The 19,809-nt window shown below is 34.5% G+C and overlaps 1 protein-coding gene across 11 annotated transcripts in view; it reads left to right on the top strand.

Moving 5' to 3' along the window:
- LOC142342842 (glutamate receptor ionotropic, kainate 2-like) overlaps positions 1-17,957 on the top strand; it is a 159,149-nt gene extending 141,192 nt beyond the window's left edge. For 10 of the 11 annotated variants that reach the window (XM_075394453.1, XM_075394452.1, XM_075394456.1 and 7 more), the window contains 5 exons: positions 10,004-10,229; positions 14,995-15,120; positions 15,555-15,694; positions 16,414-16,749; positions 17,352-17,957. In XM_075394453.1, coding sequence (XP_075250568.1) covers positions 10,004-10,229; positions 14,995-15,120; positions 15,555-15,694; positions 16,414-16,749; positions 17,352-17,618 — 1,095 coding nt within the window. In that variant the 3' untranslated portion in view covers positions 17,619-17,957. Of the gene's footprint in view, positions 1-7,422; positions 7,596-10,003; positions 10,230-14,994; positions 15,121-15,554; positions 15,695-16,413; positions 16,750-17,351 lie in introns of all 11 variants that reach the window. The other variant, XM_075394458.1, reaches the window with a different exon arrangement.
- Positions 17,958-19,809: the final 1,852 nt, after the last annotated feature.

The raw sequence follows: 19,809 nt of genomic DNA, 5'->3' as shown, positions 1-19,809 counted from the left end.
AAACATTTTTTTTAATAAGAAAAAAGTATCAGATTCGTAATGAAGATAGTTAACAATGAAGTTAGACACGGTTAGAGTAATAGAATTTGAAGTTGGAATCTGTTGTGATGAAGTCCAATATTGAAAAAAAAGTATAACAGTAAAAGCAGCAGTCAGAGCACCGCACTTTTCAAAAAATCAAAAAATCTTTAATCTCTTTAACTACAGACGTAAACTACAAAAAGATAATATTTTTTGTTAGCTGTTCTGACCCAGTGTTATCAATGTCACATTTCAGATTTTCTTTCCAATTGAACTTAAAATTGGTATAAAAATTTATGCAGAGAAGACTACGAGAAGATACTTTAAAGAAGACTACGCTGAATTAAAATTTATATCAAATGAATTCTAAACTGAAAAATAGTTGAGCGAGGAAATAAGGCTGCTCATAAAAACTGAATTGTGGTTGCTGTTCTAATGATTGACACAAATATGAAAGAAAAACTTCAATTGCAATCGAAATATAAAAATTGAAATCCTTTTTTTAATTTTTTTTGTGAAAATGCAATCGAAATAAAAAAGATTTGACAAAAATTTTTTTTGTAATATTTTTTTGTGATAAATAGTGATTTTTGGGTCTCAGTGTAGACCAGAAAGCACAGAATGCAAAATCAGTCATTGCTCGATGTATGTATACTTTGTAGTGATGTGGTACGTGTTTGTGATGCTATTCATATCGAGTTACACGGCCAATTTGGCCGCCTTTCTCACTGTGAGAAGGGCAGAAACCCCAATCACTCACGCAAGTGACCTCATTCGGCAGAATAAGGTTCTCTCTTTCACAAGTGCAAAAAGCAGAGAATAAAAAATGCATTTTAGAAAAATAATAATCTATGGAAACAATAACACGGCAACGTTAAAGGTAGCAAATCATATTTAAATACTTTAGATTATTAAGTTTAATCACATTTAACAGAAACTTAAAAACTAAAATTATAGGCCTGTTAATCGTGGCTACTACATGGCAAATCCTAGAATTGCCCTAATTTTAATGATCACTCTTGTTAATGCATCAATTCCAAATAATTAAATAACTTTGTGATACTTAAGATTCTCAGAAAAATTCTGCAAGGTTTAGTAAACTAGAAAATAATTATAAATGTTTTATGTTTTCTCAAATTTTTGTCCTGTTTATTGCTTGCTTTTCTGTAACGAATAGAAAGGAGAATAAATCAGGCTAAACCAATCATTATTATGGTAGGGTCAAACAAACACATAGGCAAATTCAATTAAACTTCTCAAATGATCAACCCTGGCTTGTTTGTCATATCCCAGGTTTAGGCTTCGACTTATGAAAAGACCATTCTCGACCAAAAAGTGGTATGAAAAGACCATGTTGGGCTCAAACAACCCATGAAAAGACTATAGCTGGATCTAATCTTTCAGCTAGACTTTGGCTCGACCAAAATTTTTGATGCTGGACTTTTAGCTCGACTCAATTATGATGCTCGACTTGATCTCGACCTAACATGTTCATGCTGGACCCAAAAAATTTACATTTGGCCTTTGCTTTTAACGTAGTCAACTGGTTTTACCGTTCAAATTTTTCAGCTTTTCTCATAATTTCTCAAAAAACGAACTGTGTTATTAGAAATATATTTGAAAAAAAAAACAATTTTTAGAAGTATATGAACTAAATAATAAAACACTAAACTCATTGCCCATGAAATGTCGATTGTTAGAGCTTCATTAACTAGTTGAATTAAGCCGAACAAGTTCGCTATATTGGTTAATTGCGGAAACTAATTTATCTTAAGAGTTCAATATTTGTTAAGATCTTTTGGCAAAATTCCACCTGTTTTTCGAAGGCGGACTGCCTGTTGCAGCGCTGGTTTTCTGTTACTGGTAAGTGTTACTCATCTACAAACATCTACAAAAAGAATTAAAGAAAAGTTAACTGTTATTAATCCCACAAAATGCGATCCTCAACAAATGAAAAGACCATGATCAACCTATTAAAAGCTTGACCTTAATTTGCTATGAAAAGACCTTATCTGGACAATGAAAAGACTTTACCTTGACTTTATTTAGGAGATGGACTGTGTATTTAGAGTCAATATTGGACCCCGACTAGAATAATAAAGTCTTTTCATAAGTCGATGTCTAACCCTGGGTTGCAATTCTATGACTTGACACGGAGTAGCCAAATATCACGGAGTTACATATTCATATCAGGGAGTTGCACGTGGTACAATACTTGTTCTACTTCTGTTTGCTCTCGACCTAAATCTTTTAGACAATCAAAAACTGTGAATTTATACGATATGCTAATGTTAAAATAACTTTAACATATAATCAAAATTTTGCAACGTGCAAACAAATTGTTCAAGCTTCGACTGATGAACAATTTACTCATTCTTTACTTCAAATTCTCTCAAATAAATACTGATAAACCTGAGAATATAGTTTTTTGCACAAAATGCAAAAAGAACATGATCATATTCGAGTCCAAACGCAATGAATAGAAGAAAAAAGAGGTGAACGTTTTCCATAGAAGTGAAATATATTTTCACAAAACGGCCTAGGGTATTATATGCTGATGAAAATTGAGAGATTGTAATCCGAAGATACTTTTTTATCTCTTGATCAACTTCTATTAAGGAAAATCTTATAAACATTGAAACCAAATTAGCTGGGTTGTTAAATGCAAAATAGCATGCTATATGTTTTTAATTGGCTAAAACAAGAGACATTCCATCCAGTCATCTAATGGCTTGTGTTTGACAAATAACCACATTTATCAGCGAAAAAACTGGAAATTACTTTTATAGGATCAATATTAAAAACAATTATTCAGATAAAAGCCTTAATTGTCTCATTTTTTATCTTCTCGGCTACTCGGCTCTCAAGAAAAAAATAAATTTATTTTTTGTATTGCGCTCAATGCTACCCATCATTTACTTAATTGTGAAAATCTATCTTGGCGTAATTTTACATCTTTAATCATCTGATGTATCAAAATTTCTCTTTGTTTTGATTAAAAAGCAGATTGACAAAAAAAAAACAAAGTTCTTTTTTGTGATGCCAACAAACAGAATGCATATAATTAGTCTTGCTAACGCTGGACAGAAAAAGGAATCGCCTCTATTCATAATAAGCATAACATTACAGGCAAAAACTTTGAATTTATTTTCAAATCACTTCCATGTGAACATAATGATTTTACCTCAAGTGAGAAATCTACCTTAAATCTGAAATCTACCTTTAGTAAAAATTCAGTACTTAAATGTTTTGGGAGTCGGTGAAGATATGTCACTATGCACGCATTCTAGTTAATATATCTCTGCTATCTTTCAATATTTTACAAGGTCCATAAGATCTAATAAACTACAAAATGTGTGAGTTTTGCTATATGCTGCAAAGATACATAGTTTTCATAGAAAATTTAATTAATATTCATATTTTCTCAAAAGTGGTATTGCAATTTTTTTTATAAAATTGAAAAAGGATAATTTAACAAGTAATTGCAAACAGGTGTTTTTTCCTGTTGAGTTCTTACCACATTTGTGTATTGTATTTTAAAGCTGAAACAAACACCAGAATTGTTGTTTATGGCCTTGCTTTCAATTATGTGATAATGTAACGGAAATCATAAACAAATTTATTTAACATTTCTAGACAATTGCGATAAAAATGATTTTATAAAGTGTCTTTATAAAACTTAGGCAAATGTCATCAGATCTAATCTTTAGAATAACAAACACAGAGTGGTGACGGCTGATTGAAAAATATAACCAATCATTGCTCCGCTGTATTCAAAGCTAATAAAACAAAAACAAAGAATTATTAGACTGCTTTTTTTATTGGGAATTTTTAAAATAATGTTTCTTGTTAATACTTTCTTGCCATGCTTTTCGCCAAGAATAAAATGAGTGAAGAGAAGTTTGTGAGCCTAATTAAACTGGAGACATCATACTCCATTTAATTGTTCCGACCACACTTGTGGGGGGAGGAACTCTATACTCAAATGGGTTTTTTTGTTCAGTCAATTTTGGCCGATCGATATAGTTTTTGCAGAGAAATGTGAGTGGTATCATTAAAAAGCTGGTCAACTGTAGAATTCAAAATTAAAAAAGATAAAAACTCTTTTTTATAAAAACTTTTCTACTTTTTTGCTTTCTTAAGTCACCTAGAGACAAGTCACTTTTCATACCAAGGTTCTGTTAATAACAAACCTTCTTTACAGTCAAATGAAGCCCAATGAACGAAAAAATCGTTTTCAAGGAATTGCTCATGTTTTTTTTAACTTCGACTCTGAGTTTTCGTAACTTTAAATGAAATTTTGAATTTCTTTTTGAGGTTTTACTAATTTTTGGAGTCTTATGGCATGGACTCATTGACCAACAGTGCAATATGTTCCGTAATGAGATTTAAGTGAGCATATCTAGTGCTTTGAGTGGGCAGCTAATGGCTGTAAATTTTTTAAAATTTTTTTCGAACATTAACCAATCATAAACTTATTATCTTGAACTGTAAGTCAGTCTCTGTGATGACAGCACCCTCTTTCGTCCTATTGTAGCAATTTTGATCTATCTGGCAGTTTTATCTTATAACTTTTAGTAATATGACTTCAATGACACAAAATTTCAAAAAGTTTAAAACTTTTTTTTGGATTTTTCCGTATTATTGGTTACTTTTGAAATCCTATTACATTATCCTAAAATTGACAGCTCCCTTTGGCTTAAAAGATACGTTCAGTGGATCACAGATAAATTTTTCAGAGAAAAGTTTATGGTTTAAAGTGGATTCGACCTTTTCTTCCCGCACTTCTCTACTGATTTTTTTTGGTTTTTTCTTGATTTTGTTGTTGTTTTCATATTCATAAGACTTGTTGTGATGTCTTTTTGGTCACCCATGCATGACAAACATCCCCATACTAATATTGAAGCTCAATTGAGCGTATTTATTGGCTTCCGTTGAAATTTCTTGGTTTTACTGGCTGTTAAGATTTTAAAAATAACTTTTCGAAAATTTTTTGAACATTAAACAATCTTAAAATTTGTTGATCTAGAAAAACAATTGTTGTCGGTTTTATCTTCTAACTATTGATTACATGACTTCAGTAACACACAAATTCAAAATTTAAAAAAACAGTTGGACATTTTTGTATTATGGGTTACTTTTGAACTCTTATCACATTATCCAAATATTATACACCTTATCCAAATATTATTCTAATCCCATTTGCTTGGAAAAGGCATTCAGTGGATCACAGATAAAGATTTCAGAGAAAAGCTAATGGTTTAAATGGCTTCAAAATTTTCTGCTCGCACTTTTCTACTGAATTTTGGTTCTCGTCTGTTTTTGTTGTTGTTTTCATAGTCTTAAGACTTATTGTGATCTCTTATTGATTATCTATGCATGACAAACATCTTTTTTGTCATCATGTTATTTCTGAGCGCAGTTTTTGGCCTCCGTTAAAGGCTTTTGTGTTTAATGTCTGGTAAGACTTTAAAAACAGTTCTTCGAAAATTTTTTTGAACATTAACAAATACAAATTTTTTTTCGTGGATTGTTAGTCAGTCTTAGTGCTTACATGATCCCTTTTTATTTCTAGTGCAGCCAAACTTAACTTGGTTAGCGTTTTCATCTTCTACCTATTAGTTTTAAAACTTCAATGCCACGAGTTTTCATATTTTTTTAAATTTTCGTGTAGTTTTCTTATTTTTGGATCCTTTTGAAATCTTATCACATTATCCTATTATTAAAACTAATAGGATAGTTCCCATTGGTTACGGGAAGACGTTCAACGGATCATAGATAAAGTTTTCATAAAAGAGCCTAAGATTTAAATGGCTTCGACACTTTCCTCTGGCACTCTTTTACTGAATTTTTGGTTTTTGCCTGATTTGTTTTTTTTTTGTTTTCATAGACTTAAGACTTATTGTGATCTCCTATTGATTATCTATGCATGACAAACATCTTTTTCCTGCCATCGTGTTATTTTGTCTCGTAGTCTCTTTAAGGTCAGATCTCATTGGCGCTGTAATAAGGCATGGCATTATGTAATTCAATTAGTAGATAGGTTGTGTAACGATTGTTTTAAACTCAAACATCTATTTTGTTATTTCTTCATTTGGTTGACAATTCAGTCAAAAGTGTAGATGAGCTCGGGTAGGAACATCATGTGCGAACGCACATTAAGGAGCCGCCTTGTTGGTTGTTAATTACCGGATTAGTATTTTAAAAATTTTGGCAGCATAAATGTTACACAGAAAATCATAATCTTTTGTCTCATTTACGATTCTTCCGGACAGAATCCATCAATTCCAAAGGAATCATCAATGTGTGCCCGGAGAGTCTATAACTCAATTGAGGCTTTTTTTCCAATCCAGTGGTGTTTCACTGCGTAATAACAAAAAATAAATGTTTACTCGGACACTTCTGCTTTTTGCACGATGGCCGCAAGGTCTCTTATGGGCTGGTGAGGTCTGGCTCAACAGAGCAGTTTTTCAGGGTAGGCAACACTCAAACAAACAAATACTCATACAAATAAACATCCCACACGAAAATCAATAACTAACGCTATGCACACCTCAATTTTTGCTTTAAAAATATGAAAGTTCTCAACAGGGCGAGAACAAACTAAGGACCGTCCATAAACAATCTAATAAAAACGTCGAATACAATCTGTAAAGAGAACACTGAGAATTTTAGTTTAACTCCGATTGATTCGAGCTGTAGGTACTTGGCCAAAATAATTGCAGACAGTAGTCGAAAGTAGCCTTGATTAGAATCGTCTTTAATCAAAACTTTTCTCCGTCAAAAATTGTTTTCTTGAGCTAGCTCGTACATAGAAACTTTTTGGCAGATCCTGACTAGAGCTATGTTTAGTTAACTATCCAAGACAGAATCGGAAAGACTGCAAAAATCTTTACGAAATTTGCATTATTTTTTTGGAAATTTGCATTATTTTTTTTGCTTGGGTTACCTGTACCTAACTTGAGAGTATTTACAGAACCCAATCACAATCTTCGTAAAAATAACTGAGTTAGACTATTATCATGTCTCATTCTACAATAAGTTTGTCGGATTCAGACTCAAATTCACCGATTTCTCGTATTCACACTGACTTTCCGAGATTGACTGAGACTTATATTTTTATCTGATTTGGATAAAATATCATAACTATAGTACTTAGCAAGTCATTTCAAAGAGAATTAGCCCGGGTTGTCGGTCATACAAAAATCCTTGTAATTATACAAAAGGTCGTCTATGCTTTCGTGGTAACCGTCTTGGTAATGTGATTCGCATCATATACGTTCCTTGTATGATTACTAGAAATAGCAAACCGGAAACCCGACAGTTCTTCTGGTTTTGTGGCAAACCTTATTTATTTTTACAAGTGTGCGTAAGTTAACTAACTAGTTAGTAATTTGACAGGTACTTGGTGGTTTTTCGTCCTGATCTGTATCGCTTCTTACACTGCCAATTTGGCGGCCTTCCTCACTGTCACTCGAATGGAGGCCCCCATCAAAGATGCGGAGGGCTTGAGCCAACAGAGCAAGATCAAATATGGCACAGTCAGCGGAGGATCTACCATGACCTTTTTCAGGGTCAGATAGAACTGCTATTTGAAGAAACGCTATGAGCTACATTAAATGTTTCAAGAGTGAAGATTGACAAACTAATTGGATTTCCCCGCTTACTTTTGTTTTGTTTTGGTTTGTTTCTTTATTCAACCGCTTGATCACGATCGGTGTTTTTTGGTCTTACCTTACCATGGGATTTCGTAACTCCTACTGACCGGCTAATATTTCAGTTCAAAAAGGCATAAACAGTTTGGTGCAGCATTTGTCAAAAATCTATTAACTTAGAGTTTTTAAAGACCTTTTTAAAGGGTTATTTTAAACGAATTTCAGCTACTTCTAACAAATAAAAAATTTTGTTATTTCTCGCATCACTTTATTCAAGTCTTCTAGTCAAAGAAAAATAACTGAAAAATAATTTCCTCTGTTAATTAGCACTTTGATAATTATTGTACGATGCGAGAAATATTGCCAAAGCGTCGCTTGTTTGTAAGTTGGAACCTGTAACGTTCAGCGAGAAATATTATCGCACTTTCCTTATTAACAAGTTTAGATGGTTTCCATCGTTTACAAGTTTATACTTTGAAAGCTGAATATGTAAAAACTGAGTGAAAAAAAAACTGCGTTAAATAACGCCCTATGACAAATGTTGCACCTGACTGACTTTTCATCTTCTGCGTGGTGTGTCCTTTTCTCTCCTTCAAACTAACTGATGAGGTAACGCCGACGTGTTTTGGCCCAATTAGCCGCCTCTAACATACTCTTCTTTTGGTTGTGGCTTAATCCAACACTCTTTCTCAAACTAGATGTGTGGTTGTCTTTCAGTTTACCATCCACTGATCTTGTTCCTATAACCGATACTTATAGTTCCAACGACTAACTTTGGGCTGCTTCAAAAGGTACTTGGGCTCTTCAAATTAGTTGAACTTCTTCACCTAACTCTAATTTTTTTTCTTTCGTATGCTTTGGCGATGCCTGAAAGAAGCATTTAAAAGGTTACGAAGATCAACAGCTAAAGATCCAACGGAATACAGAAATTGAGCTGATTTTAACCACGCTTCATATTCATTCTGCATAATAGAGTTTAAGCAAACTATAATAGAGTTTCACGTGCCCCTGGGAGGCAAAAACAGAATGAGTATATAAAATTGCGACACGCGCGTGCAAGTTTTAAAGTGCCAAATTCTAAAATGCCACACTTTTCATGTATACAGTTCCAGAGTACAAAGCTTGTGTTTCAATCAAGGTTATGTGATTCTGCTAAAGTTTTTTGAAACTCTGACTTACAGTTAGTCCCATAAAGTTGCAACACTATCGAATGTTTCAAAGTTCATAGTAAAACAAGCAGACATCAGCATTTTGGTTTTCATTTGCATGTCACGAGTTTTCCGAGCGTCTGAGTTTTCCGTACCTCTTGAACCACTGAGCGGTTCTCAACGAATGCGACTTTCTGAGTGACTCCATCAAAGTCACGTAACCTATAACTGGTTCGGATATGATATTGCTCGTTTGGTTTATGACTGTATTAAGCATTTTTAGGTATTGGCTTCTTCTATTTTCCAACACCTTTTCAACCTTTCTCTTTTTCTGTTTGACATTCTTCTTCGCGTATAAGCAAATGAAGTAACATGATTACAAAGATAAACGTTGTGCATTAACCTTGAATTACCTTGATTAAAATGTACTGAACAATGTGTTAAACTATCTCAAAGTGCGGGAAAAAAAGCACACATTAAAGTGCGCTTGGTAACCAACTGTACCTCAACAGCACCCGAGTTGATCTTGGAAGATCTTGCAATAATTTTGCCAGAAGCTTGTAACATTATTCATGCTCATGCTAAGATTTTAGTGCAAGATTAACTTAAGGTCTCGCTCAGGGCATTCACAAATTTATTCATCTCTGCAACTACTCGAAATTACCCTAATTTGTCCAAAATTTTGCCAATTGTGCGTAATTAATGTCCACAGATATGTTTAAATTAGAGCAAGGAATTAACTGTTGCTATCACTCATATCTGTTGCATGTTATGGGTTCCTCAAGTTTCAACTGATGTCATTTTTTATCTGTTTTCGCACTCACTTATCTGTACACATTTTGTGCCCAGCTTGCTCTCATCTTTCCATTGTTATACGCAAATTCGCTAAGATTGCATGGGAAGACCTTGGACCTTGTTTACGAAACTGTTCTTAAAACAGTTTTGTTCCAATCTTCAACTTCGATTTTACGCTGATAAAAGTGCAACGCCCCCAAAGCAATCAAAAATGACACTTGCAAATTAAAGATCTTTCTGATGAGTTGGGCTTTCTCACCAGCGTTGAATAGCAGTTTAATATTGGGACATAGTTGTTAACATGGTCCAGGTGTCGGTCAACTGATCAGAATCCCTATATTCGGCTAATTGAAGCATTGACTAACATTTTAATATACATTTCAGGACAGCGACATTGCCACGTACAGCCGAATGTGGCAGTTCATGATGAACGAAGAGCCGAGCGTGTTTGTGGACACCTCGGCAGATGGGATCCAGCGAGTGATGCAGGATGACTATGCGTTCCTGATGGAGAGTGTGATGATAGAGTACGAAGTGAGTCAGAAGTGTAATCTCACTCAGATCGGAGGCACTCTTGATTCCAAGTTCTATGGCATTGGACTACAAAAGAGTTAGTATTCTCGTTAAAGTGTACCCTTGTTGAGGTCCACAACTCAATTCCGCTCTGATCAGATCTCAGGTCTGGGACGCAAGTAGACAACAGGTTATCTGAAGGGTAGACAACAGGTAGACAACAGGTTATCTGAAGGGGTGATATTTTAAAAACCAGTTTTTGGAGCAAAAAAATAGAGGTCGCCGCCTCGTTTTGAAGAACAAGACATGAAGCTTGCTATTTTTGCACGTACATCACCGTTGATTGGTAAGATAAACTTTTTGAAAGGGAGAGCCAGCTGGCCACATATTCTTCACTTATCTCAAAATTTCACGACGAGAACAAATTCTTTTCTCATTCAATGGTTTTCAAAAAGTGCGCTTTTAGAGTAAAAAATTTAACATCATGCTATTGGTGTGGCAGATACATGCATTAAACTATTTTTTTAAAAAAAATTTTCGCCCCCTAAGATTTACCTACATTAAAATTTAAGGAAAAGTCTGATGAAGTTGATGAAATCTGATGAGTTTACCACAGCTATTTATTAAAAGAACTAAATTGAACAAGGAGGTTCGGTAATGTGCGTACGCACATAATTTTCCGAACCCGCTCATCCACATTCTTGATTTAATTGGCTACCAAATGATGACGAGATAGAAAACTTTCAAAAACATACATATCGTTCAAAAAAACAACCAATGGAATACAATAATGCCACGCTAGAGGGCCAATGCAAGTTGTTGATAACAGGGCAACTAGTAAAAACAAAAATAAAAATCAGTAAACAAACATTGTTTGCGACCAAAACTCGATATCTTTAATAAAAAAAATCATAACAAAATCAAACTCGCATCAGGAAAAACCTAAAAAAAACAATTAAACCTATACTTCATTAGAAAAGATATGGTGCCTGTCCTCAATGTGACTGGTTAACAGGTCGACAAAAAAGAGCATAGAAAATCAAAAATACGTTTACGTTTTTGAAAACAAATAATTTCGCAGTTTCTAATGTCAATAGATATCAACTGAAATCACTGAAAATGTCATTTATATCACTATTGGAAGCAATTGAAACATGTCATTCTCAAATGTTCAATTGCGCAAAAGTTCAAAATCAACAAATATTTTTATAAATTAAAAAAGAAAACAAATCCTTTAAAATGTACAAACATACAAAAACCTCAAACATTTATGGAAATCTCGCAGTAACAGTAGAAACAAAGCCGAGAAGCAACATTTTGAAGCTAAAGCCGTTGTAAAGATAAAAAATTAAAGATACTTAAGATTTCATCAAAGAGGGATGGATTAGGCTGCAACACATCAGGAAGCCAATTGGACCTGTTAAAAATAAGGTTAAGTGGCGACCCCACAAAATAACAACAAATACATAAAGAAGCCAAAACTTCAAAACAATTTGACGACATCACACTGGTCAAGGCACTATAATTATAAGATGTTACGTGCAAAACCTGTCACTCATCACTTTCGGTTCATTTTGACGTTAACGAGTCTTCCTTATAAAAGACTATATAGACACGACAACAAAAAGAAACCCAAAAAATGAATAGTATAGAAATCTCGAAAACTTTTTACGAAACTAAATGGTCGAAGCAATCAGTCACAACGTATCACCAATTGCAATGAAAATGTCTGAATCAACAAAATAAATTTAGATTTCTTATTAGTGAGATTGAGTTACCTGGCGAAGAAAATGAAAGCAAAAAGGAGACAGTTGGAAACTTTTTCAAGTTTAAATTGAAAGTCAATAAAACAAATATCTAACAACTGAAACCTTTAACCAGGTTTTGCGTTGTGCGCCCGGGGGAAATAATTGAGACATATCATTATTTTGCGTTGTGCGCCCGGGGGAAATAATTGAGACATATCATTATCATTCATATGTCGTACAGCAACAAAAAGAAAGACAAACATAAACAAAAACAAAAAATCCACAAAATTTTGCGAGACATTTGTGTCTCAGCCCAAAAAGAATAAAATATTCAACAAAAACAGTTAACATACCCAGATTTGCTTCTTCAACGCTGTGCATTTTTCATATTATGCTGTCTTTCAATTGACTGGTCAAAATCTGATAATTGGAAAAAGAACTAAAATTATCTCATAAAATACGCAATTATGCTCCAAAATAAAAAAAAAACAAGTAGGATCAAAACAAGGAAATCAATAGTTGAATATAAAACTGTTACCAACATTAATCTATAGATGACAGAAAACCGCCTTCCGCCTTTTTTCTAGACTGTGCCCGAAGTTTTGAGAAATAAGATAATATATTTGCACCGTTCAAAAAATCACCGATATTTTCTTAAAACAAATATACTCCAGGTCATAACAGACATGAGATAAAAACTGAACGAATTTTCCAGTTTCATGATACCTCCTGGAACAATAACTGGGTCTTTCATTGGTGACAATAAGTCATTCGGCTACAGAAAATAGCAAATGAAAGCAAAATTCAAGAAGTCCATGAAACTCTTACGAAGACAATTGGTCAGAGCCATAAAAGCCATGAGCTAAAATCTGAAGCCACACTATTATCACGTCGGGCCTCATTTATTGCAAATATTATTTGTCATTAGTTTAGCCCCGGTTTGAAATTCTTGTCAGTAATTTGCATAAAAAACGCTTGCATAGCGGAAATATTTTGAAAAAAAAGGTCGCGTCCCATTAAAATCTAAAAATTTTTTATCACAAGAACCCATGTTAAGGTCAAGATCAGCAGAGTTATTGCTGCGCGTCTATAAAAACACTCAATTGTTCAAATGGTTTCAAAAAAGATCAATTTTTAAACAAAATTTTTCAGTTTAACAAAAATGTATAACACATTTTGTATAAACACCGAGTTTAAATTTGCAAAAAAACTGGCAAAACTATGATTCCTGAAGACTCCTGAAGCCAGCTGGAGTCAACTAGCTCCTTTTTGAGCTTGAAAAGAGTACGACCGCAGCTTTAAGGTGTCGTTTTCCGGCAAATTTAAAGCAAGTGGTCTAAAATAATCAAATCTGGTCTCATTTTTGACGAAAAAAAATCTGAATTTTGAAAATTTCAGCAGTAATTCTAGCCAAAAACTCGGATCAAACAGTTCAGCAACCCTTTTCCGTTTTTAGAGGTGAAATTAATTATACTTCAGTTCACAATTATAACATATTTTAGCAAAATTGAAAGAAATTTGGTCAAAAATACCGAAAATGTGAGTAAAAACAGCTGAGTTACGTCTAATGTTCACAAAGTTTTGAGCCTCTATGACTACCTATGAAATGCGAAAATCGAAAATATGTTAATTCCATATTTTACGCTGGAGGGGCTTTCTTATGATACCACTCACAACTCTCTACGATGATTTTATCGGCCAAAGATGTCTGAACAAAAAAAAGACAGTTGTGTATTTATCTCCTCCCCCACTAAAGTGGGTCAGAACAAAAATTTGAAGCATTTCTGGAAAGCATTTTGAATATTAATTGAAAAAAACTGTAATTTTTCTCAGATAAATCAGTAAAATAAGCAGTTTTTTTAAATTTGCCTGAATGCTAATGAGATTTAATATTCGGACTGTTATAAAAATTGGTTTAAATTATTTGATTAATTAAAAAGATTTCAGCGGTGTTAAAAACCAATATGAACTTTTTCGATTTTTTTTAAAGCCCCGTAATTTTTCGGTTCGTGCCTTTCAAATAAACCATCGTTTTTAATCTTGTCTACGTACTTACATTTTTTGTTGCTCACTGTTCAAATTTTGGTACTCACCGTTCTCGTGGTTCAAAAATCCAGAAATACCAACAAAATTTTATTTAATTTTTGAGTTTAGCCAAGATTTCACCTTACACATTTAAGGTGTTTATTCTGGTTTCAAGCAATCATGTTCAACCTGCAAGTTCAAATTGATCGAAAATCTGTTTTTGGATAAATTTTTTGTGAATATTGGTTCTTAAAGATTGCCATATCAAGCCAGAGGTTTAACCAAACTTTCATTTGATGAACAAAACTTCCATAGAATTTGTAAGAAAAATTTAATTTATGCTTTTGCTGTGTAAAAAATTACTATAGCTTCTTCAATCAATTTCTTTTACGAAACTAAAATGAAGCTACGCGGTCGTTTTGAAAGCTTCACAATTTTTTTTTATTTTTCAGGTTGAGTGCTTCCGGAATATTGTTTCCGGATAAAAGTTTTTTTGTTTTGAACTTCTTTTGAAAAAGTTTTCGAAGATAGATTTCCGATCAAATTGAATACTCGCAACTTAAACATTTCGAGAGATTAAAAATAGTTGGTCGATTCTTTTCACTTTAACAGAACATAACGTCTAACATTGTTCGCAAAAGACCAATGGGAGCTCAAATCTATTACAGCCTGCTTCAGTCGGGCGAGTAACTAAGATCACTTGGGGGCTCCCAATGATGTCATTAGAGGTTACTATATACCACTATGACCACTAATAATTATAAAAGTGAAAAAATACGCCAATTTGGGCGCACTTTTCATTTGACTTTTAGCAGAGAACTCCCGTCTCTTGAGTTTAGCTGATGACACTTGTGAATCAGAGAGAGATTTAAATCACGCAAAACGAAAAGTTCAAGGGCTCAAAAGTCACTCGAAAATCAAAACCGTCAAGCAAAAATTTTAGCATAAAAATACCAACACGTTTACAATAATTGCTTCAAACTTCGTTCGAGAGCAATTAAAAACAAAAACAGTTGCACTGGAAAGCATGTTTTATACTGAACACATGAGACTGGAACAACTATGTTGTATGCGATATGTGTCGTTTAGACTCGCCATACACTGCGTTAATCAGCAAGGCAATTCTGCAGATGCAAGACGATGGGATGTTAGTGAAACTGAAGAAGAGGTGGTGGGAGGACGAGTCTAAGTGTGTCAACAGGGAAAGTGCCTCAGGTATATACACCCACTCACTCATCAAATTCACATGTGATCATAACCATATGGGGTGAGCTGGTAAAAATATGACTAGAAATTTTTTGCCCAGGGGGCGTACACCGATTGGGCCACAATTTTTGTCGCGCTACTTTGGTTCATCACTATGTCACGCCATAACTCATATTTCGCACAAAGACACGTTAGTTTGAATCATGGAACTGCATAAAACGACTCATATTCTGACTTTCTTAAAAAGAAAACTCACTGTATTATGACTTTTAAAATGAAACCATATTCACTTTGTTGTCAGCAGCGTTTTCTGACTTAATATTCCAAAATAGTTCTTCATTTTAAAAAAATACCTTTTCATTGAGAAATCTGTTGAAAACTTTCAGCGATAATTAGTTCGTTCGAAAAAAGGAAGGAAAATGAATCTTAAATATATGTTGCAGGAGCAGACGATGCGAGTAGTTTGAAGCTGGACAGTATTGGAGGTATCTTCTATGTGTTGATATTCGGAACTGTGCTTGGATGCATCATAGCTGTCATCGAGTTCATCTGGAAGAGCAAAAAGAACGCCAGTAGAGACGAGGTAACCAAAAAAGTACAATCTACCCAGGTTGAGCTTCAACACCAAAGCGACTTCTGATCAGACCGTCACAGACCACAATGACCTCTGTTCAGCCTTTTGTTTGCTCAAAATTGTTCTTACTCTCACACTGCACACGAATGCTTCTCTGTGATCAGACATCTCAGACCAAAGCAGCCTCCAATCAAGGCCATTTCCAACAAACACGGCCTCTGATTGAAACTCATTTCAGACTATTGTCTAGAATTCGTACGTTCGAACAGAGATCCAGACTCTGTTAAAGAAGAGATCCCCCTGTGCGCTCAAAGATGGTCCAATCACAGGTTGCTTTGGTCTGGGACTTCAGCCTGGGAAGTCTTTAATGAAAACAATTGATAGAAAATGAGATGATGATTTGGACACTTTATTCTTGCATATCAAAATAAAGTTTTCTCGCATATCAAAATAAAGTTTTTATTGCAAAGTGGTTGATTTTGGTCTATTGGGATCTTCATAAGAACTACCTAAAACAGAACTGGTATTTAAAAAATATTTGAAGAATAACAAAAAAAATGATCCATCTCTTTATCTTGCTGCGCTGGAAACGAAAAATGATTAGCATATGATTTGGTATTTTTAATCACAAATGATTAACTTGTAAAATTATGAATGTTGAATACCGTGCATACATTTTTAAGATGACAATTTGTAAGAATATTTCCCCGGCATCTATCATATTTTAGATTCCTCTGTGGCGACAAATGCTGAACGAACTTGGCTTCGCATTCCGATGTCGGGACTCAAGCTCCACGGTGTCCAGTCCTCGAGACCAAATCAACTTCAAATCTCTGCCAAGCAATGAGAACTACGAGACCTCAGTGGCCATGCCCAGGATCATGTACAACACCAGCTACATCCCTGTTCCCCATGGATCCCTACAACACACCCCCACCTCCCCAGTGGGAACAAATCTGAACTCGTACTCTAACCAAAACAACATATCCACCTTCCCGAGACAAAACAACATCCACGCTATTCCCACAGCTCCTCTTTCTAATACCAACCCAAACAGCCCCCAGGTATGCATTCCCCAATGATTTGGTCATTTTATCGTACAAGTTCTGATAAGATGCTTACCATTTTTTTTATCTTGTAATATTTTATCAGAGTTCACACCGTGACAATTACTCCAATTTACGTCAATTTTTTATCGCAGACGGTCTGAAACGTTTGAATTTTTATTGCGTAAGATCTTCCTAGAAATTTTTATCGTATCAGAATTAACTGATAAAATGTCTTACAAAGTCTAAGTCAGATAATGCATAATCTGACAAAAGCTGATCAGACATTTTGTTAAAGTTGCAATATCATACAGGATGAAAGTCTCAAAGTCTGGTAGCCTTCTTGCTGACCGGTTGCAGGATAAATTTGACAGAAGTGTGGATCACTTTTCGTTCCGGCAGACCACTAACTTAGTCGAGATATAATTTATTACTTAATCAGATTCCCATATATTAATTTGAAAAGTCAGCCCATTCAACGCATATCTGACAAAATTTCATGATCACTGAAGCGGTGTATCTTTTTGTTATCAACTTTTTCCTCTCAGTATTAGCAAATTACTGGCAATTTTACTGAGCGCTGAAAACATATTTCAATCACCTCCATTTTGACTTTTCAGGGTTTGAGTCCCCCAGACCAGGTTGACTTCTACCAGCCCCCACCCCAGCCTATGCCCCCAATGAGCCAACCGGGTACCTACGCTACCTACAGACCCTATGCGTACCAGAACCAGCAGCAGCAGAATGCGACCGGTAGTGTGGCAGTAGTTGGAAGCGTCCCGGTCACTCCACAAACAGCACAGCCACCGCTAAAATTTGTAGAAACGCCATCCATTCTCAAAAACCCGACATCTAACTCTTATGTACGTGTTGATACTAAAGTGTAATTATACAATCTGATTTACAACAAATTACCAAATTAGTTTAATGATAATTACCGTCGTCCATTACTGATTTGACTTAACTTACTTTTTCGGTTATAATAATATAACTTGCCCTCTTGTTCCTACTCTTATAGTGATGATGTTTTATTTTGATTTAGTTGAACAGAAGTTAATACTGAGCTGTAGGATGAATGAATGATGACGATTATGATGACATGACTTAGCGAATGCCGCCAATATGTTGCAATACTGTACCAAATTATAAAAGTTAATCATTTGCACTATTTTCAAATTGATATACTTTGTTCAAATTTGTTTCGTAATTTATTTATTACTTCAGCATTGTATTTTGTAACATACTTGGGGTCAAGCAATAATCGAGTTTAAAGGGATCAAACAAATAGCGCGGGGTGAAAAGCAGGACATGGCGACCAGCAAATACGAGTTTTGGGAGCCTTGCCGGTTCCAAATAGCTAAAAATTGATTTTCTATCCGACCTCACTCGGCGGGGTGAGGAACTATACGCTAAAGCGAGGTTTTTTATTTAGACAATTTTGGCCGATCGATATACTTATTGTGAGTGGTATCAAGAGCAGATTTAATTAGAGGGTTGTTGTATTTCGTCTTTTATGAGTTCTTGAGGTTTTATTTCTCATATATTTCAATACTTTAAATTGCACATTATAATATTAGACGCGAAGTGATAGCAAAGCTACACTTGGTCATCAGGTCGTGCTTTTTTACAGTCCAAAAAACAGGATTGAATTGAGTCGCTGTCTTTTCTTTTCATATTGTTTTATCATTTTTAGCGTCGTTTTATGCAAATGATAAGTAAACTTAGAATAGTGATTTGGTAATAAACCGAATAAAAACGAAAGTCTTCTAAAAGCGGGAAATATATTTTCTTACATTCACGGAGATGTGAAAAATTGGTGTCCTCGGAGATGTGAAAAATTGAAGTTTTCCTGATTTTTGAGTGCGAACTTTTTTATCACGAAATCAACTTGACTTCTATGTTCACTGTACTTCTCTCCTGTTTTCACGAAAGCTAGATAGATAAAGCTAGCCCGTGTAAGGCATGCCTTTCAATGTTTATATATGCCATGCCCAGGATCATGTACTACACCAGCTACATCCCTGTTCCCCATGGATCCCTACAACACACCCGCACCTCCCCAGTGGGAACAAATCTGAACTCGTACTCTAACCAAAACAAAATATCCACCTTCCCGAGAGAAAACAATATCCACGCTATTCCCCCAGCTCCCCTTTCTAATATCAACCCAAACAGCCCCCAGGTATGAATTCCCCAATGATTTGGTCATTTTATCGTACAAGTTCTCATAAGATGCTTACCATTTTCTTTATCTTGTAATTTTTTATCAGAGTTTACACGGTAATAATAACTCCAATTTACGTCAACTTTTATCACAGACGGTTGAAACGCTTGAATTTTTATTGCGTAACACCTGACTAGAAAATTTTATCGTATAAGAGCTGATAAAATGTCTTACAAAATCTAAGTCAGATGATGCATAATCTGAGAAAAGCTGATCAAAAGGTTTGTTGTTTTTCGTCTTTTATGAGTTCTTGAGGTTTTATTTCGCATATAATTCAATACTTTAAATTGCACATTATAATATTAGACGCGAAGTGATAGCAAAGCTACACTTGGTCATCACTTTGTGCTTTTTTACAGTCCAAAAAACAGGATTTAATTGAGTCGCTGTCTTTTCTTTTCATATTGTTTTATCATTTTTAGCGTCGTTTTATGGAAATGATAAGTCAACTTAGAATAGTGATTTGGTAATAAACCGAATAAAAACGAAAGTCTTTTAAAAGCGGGAAATATATTTTCTTACATTCACGGAGATGTGAAAAATTGGTGTCGGCAAAGTTTTCCTGATTTTTGAGTGCGAACTTTTTTATCATGAAATTAACTTGACTTCTATGTTCACTGTACTTCTCTCCTGTTTTCACGAAAGCTAGATAGATAAAGGTAGCCCGTGTAGGGCATGCCTTTCAATGTTTATATCTGAAATATCGGAAGTGGACATAATTACTAAGTAATTGTTATGATGATCACTCAATTTGTTTTTATGAAATTATAGTGAATTTGATCTACGCAAAAACAAGTTTTGAAGGAATTATTGCAAACGTGTACGTATTTTTCGTGCCAAAAAATTTCATGAAA

Source organism: Convolutriloba macropyga, chromosome 7 (genome assembly GCF_964194025.1).
Source record: "Convolutriloba macropyga chromosome 7, txConMacr16.3, whole genome shotgun sequence".
Lineage (NCBI taxonomy): Eukaryota > Metazoa > Xenacoelomorpha > Acoela > Convolutidae > Convolutriloba > Convolutriloba macropyga.
The sequence above is the reverse complement of the archived record's forward strand: the minus strand, read 5'-3'. Positions and strand labels throughout refer to the sequence as shown.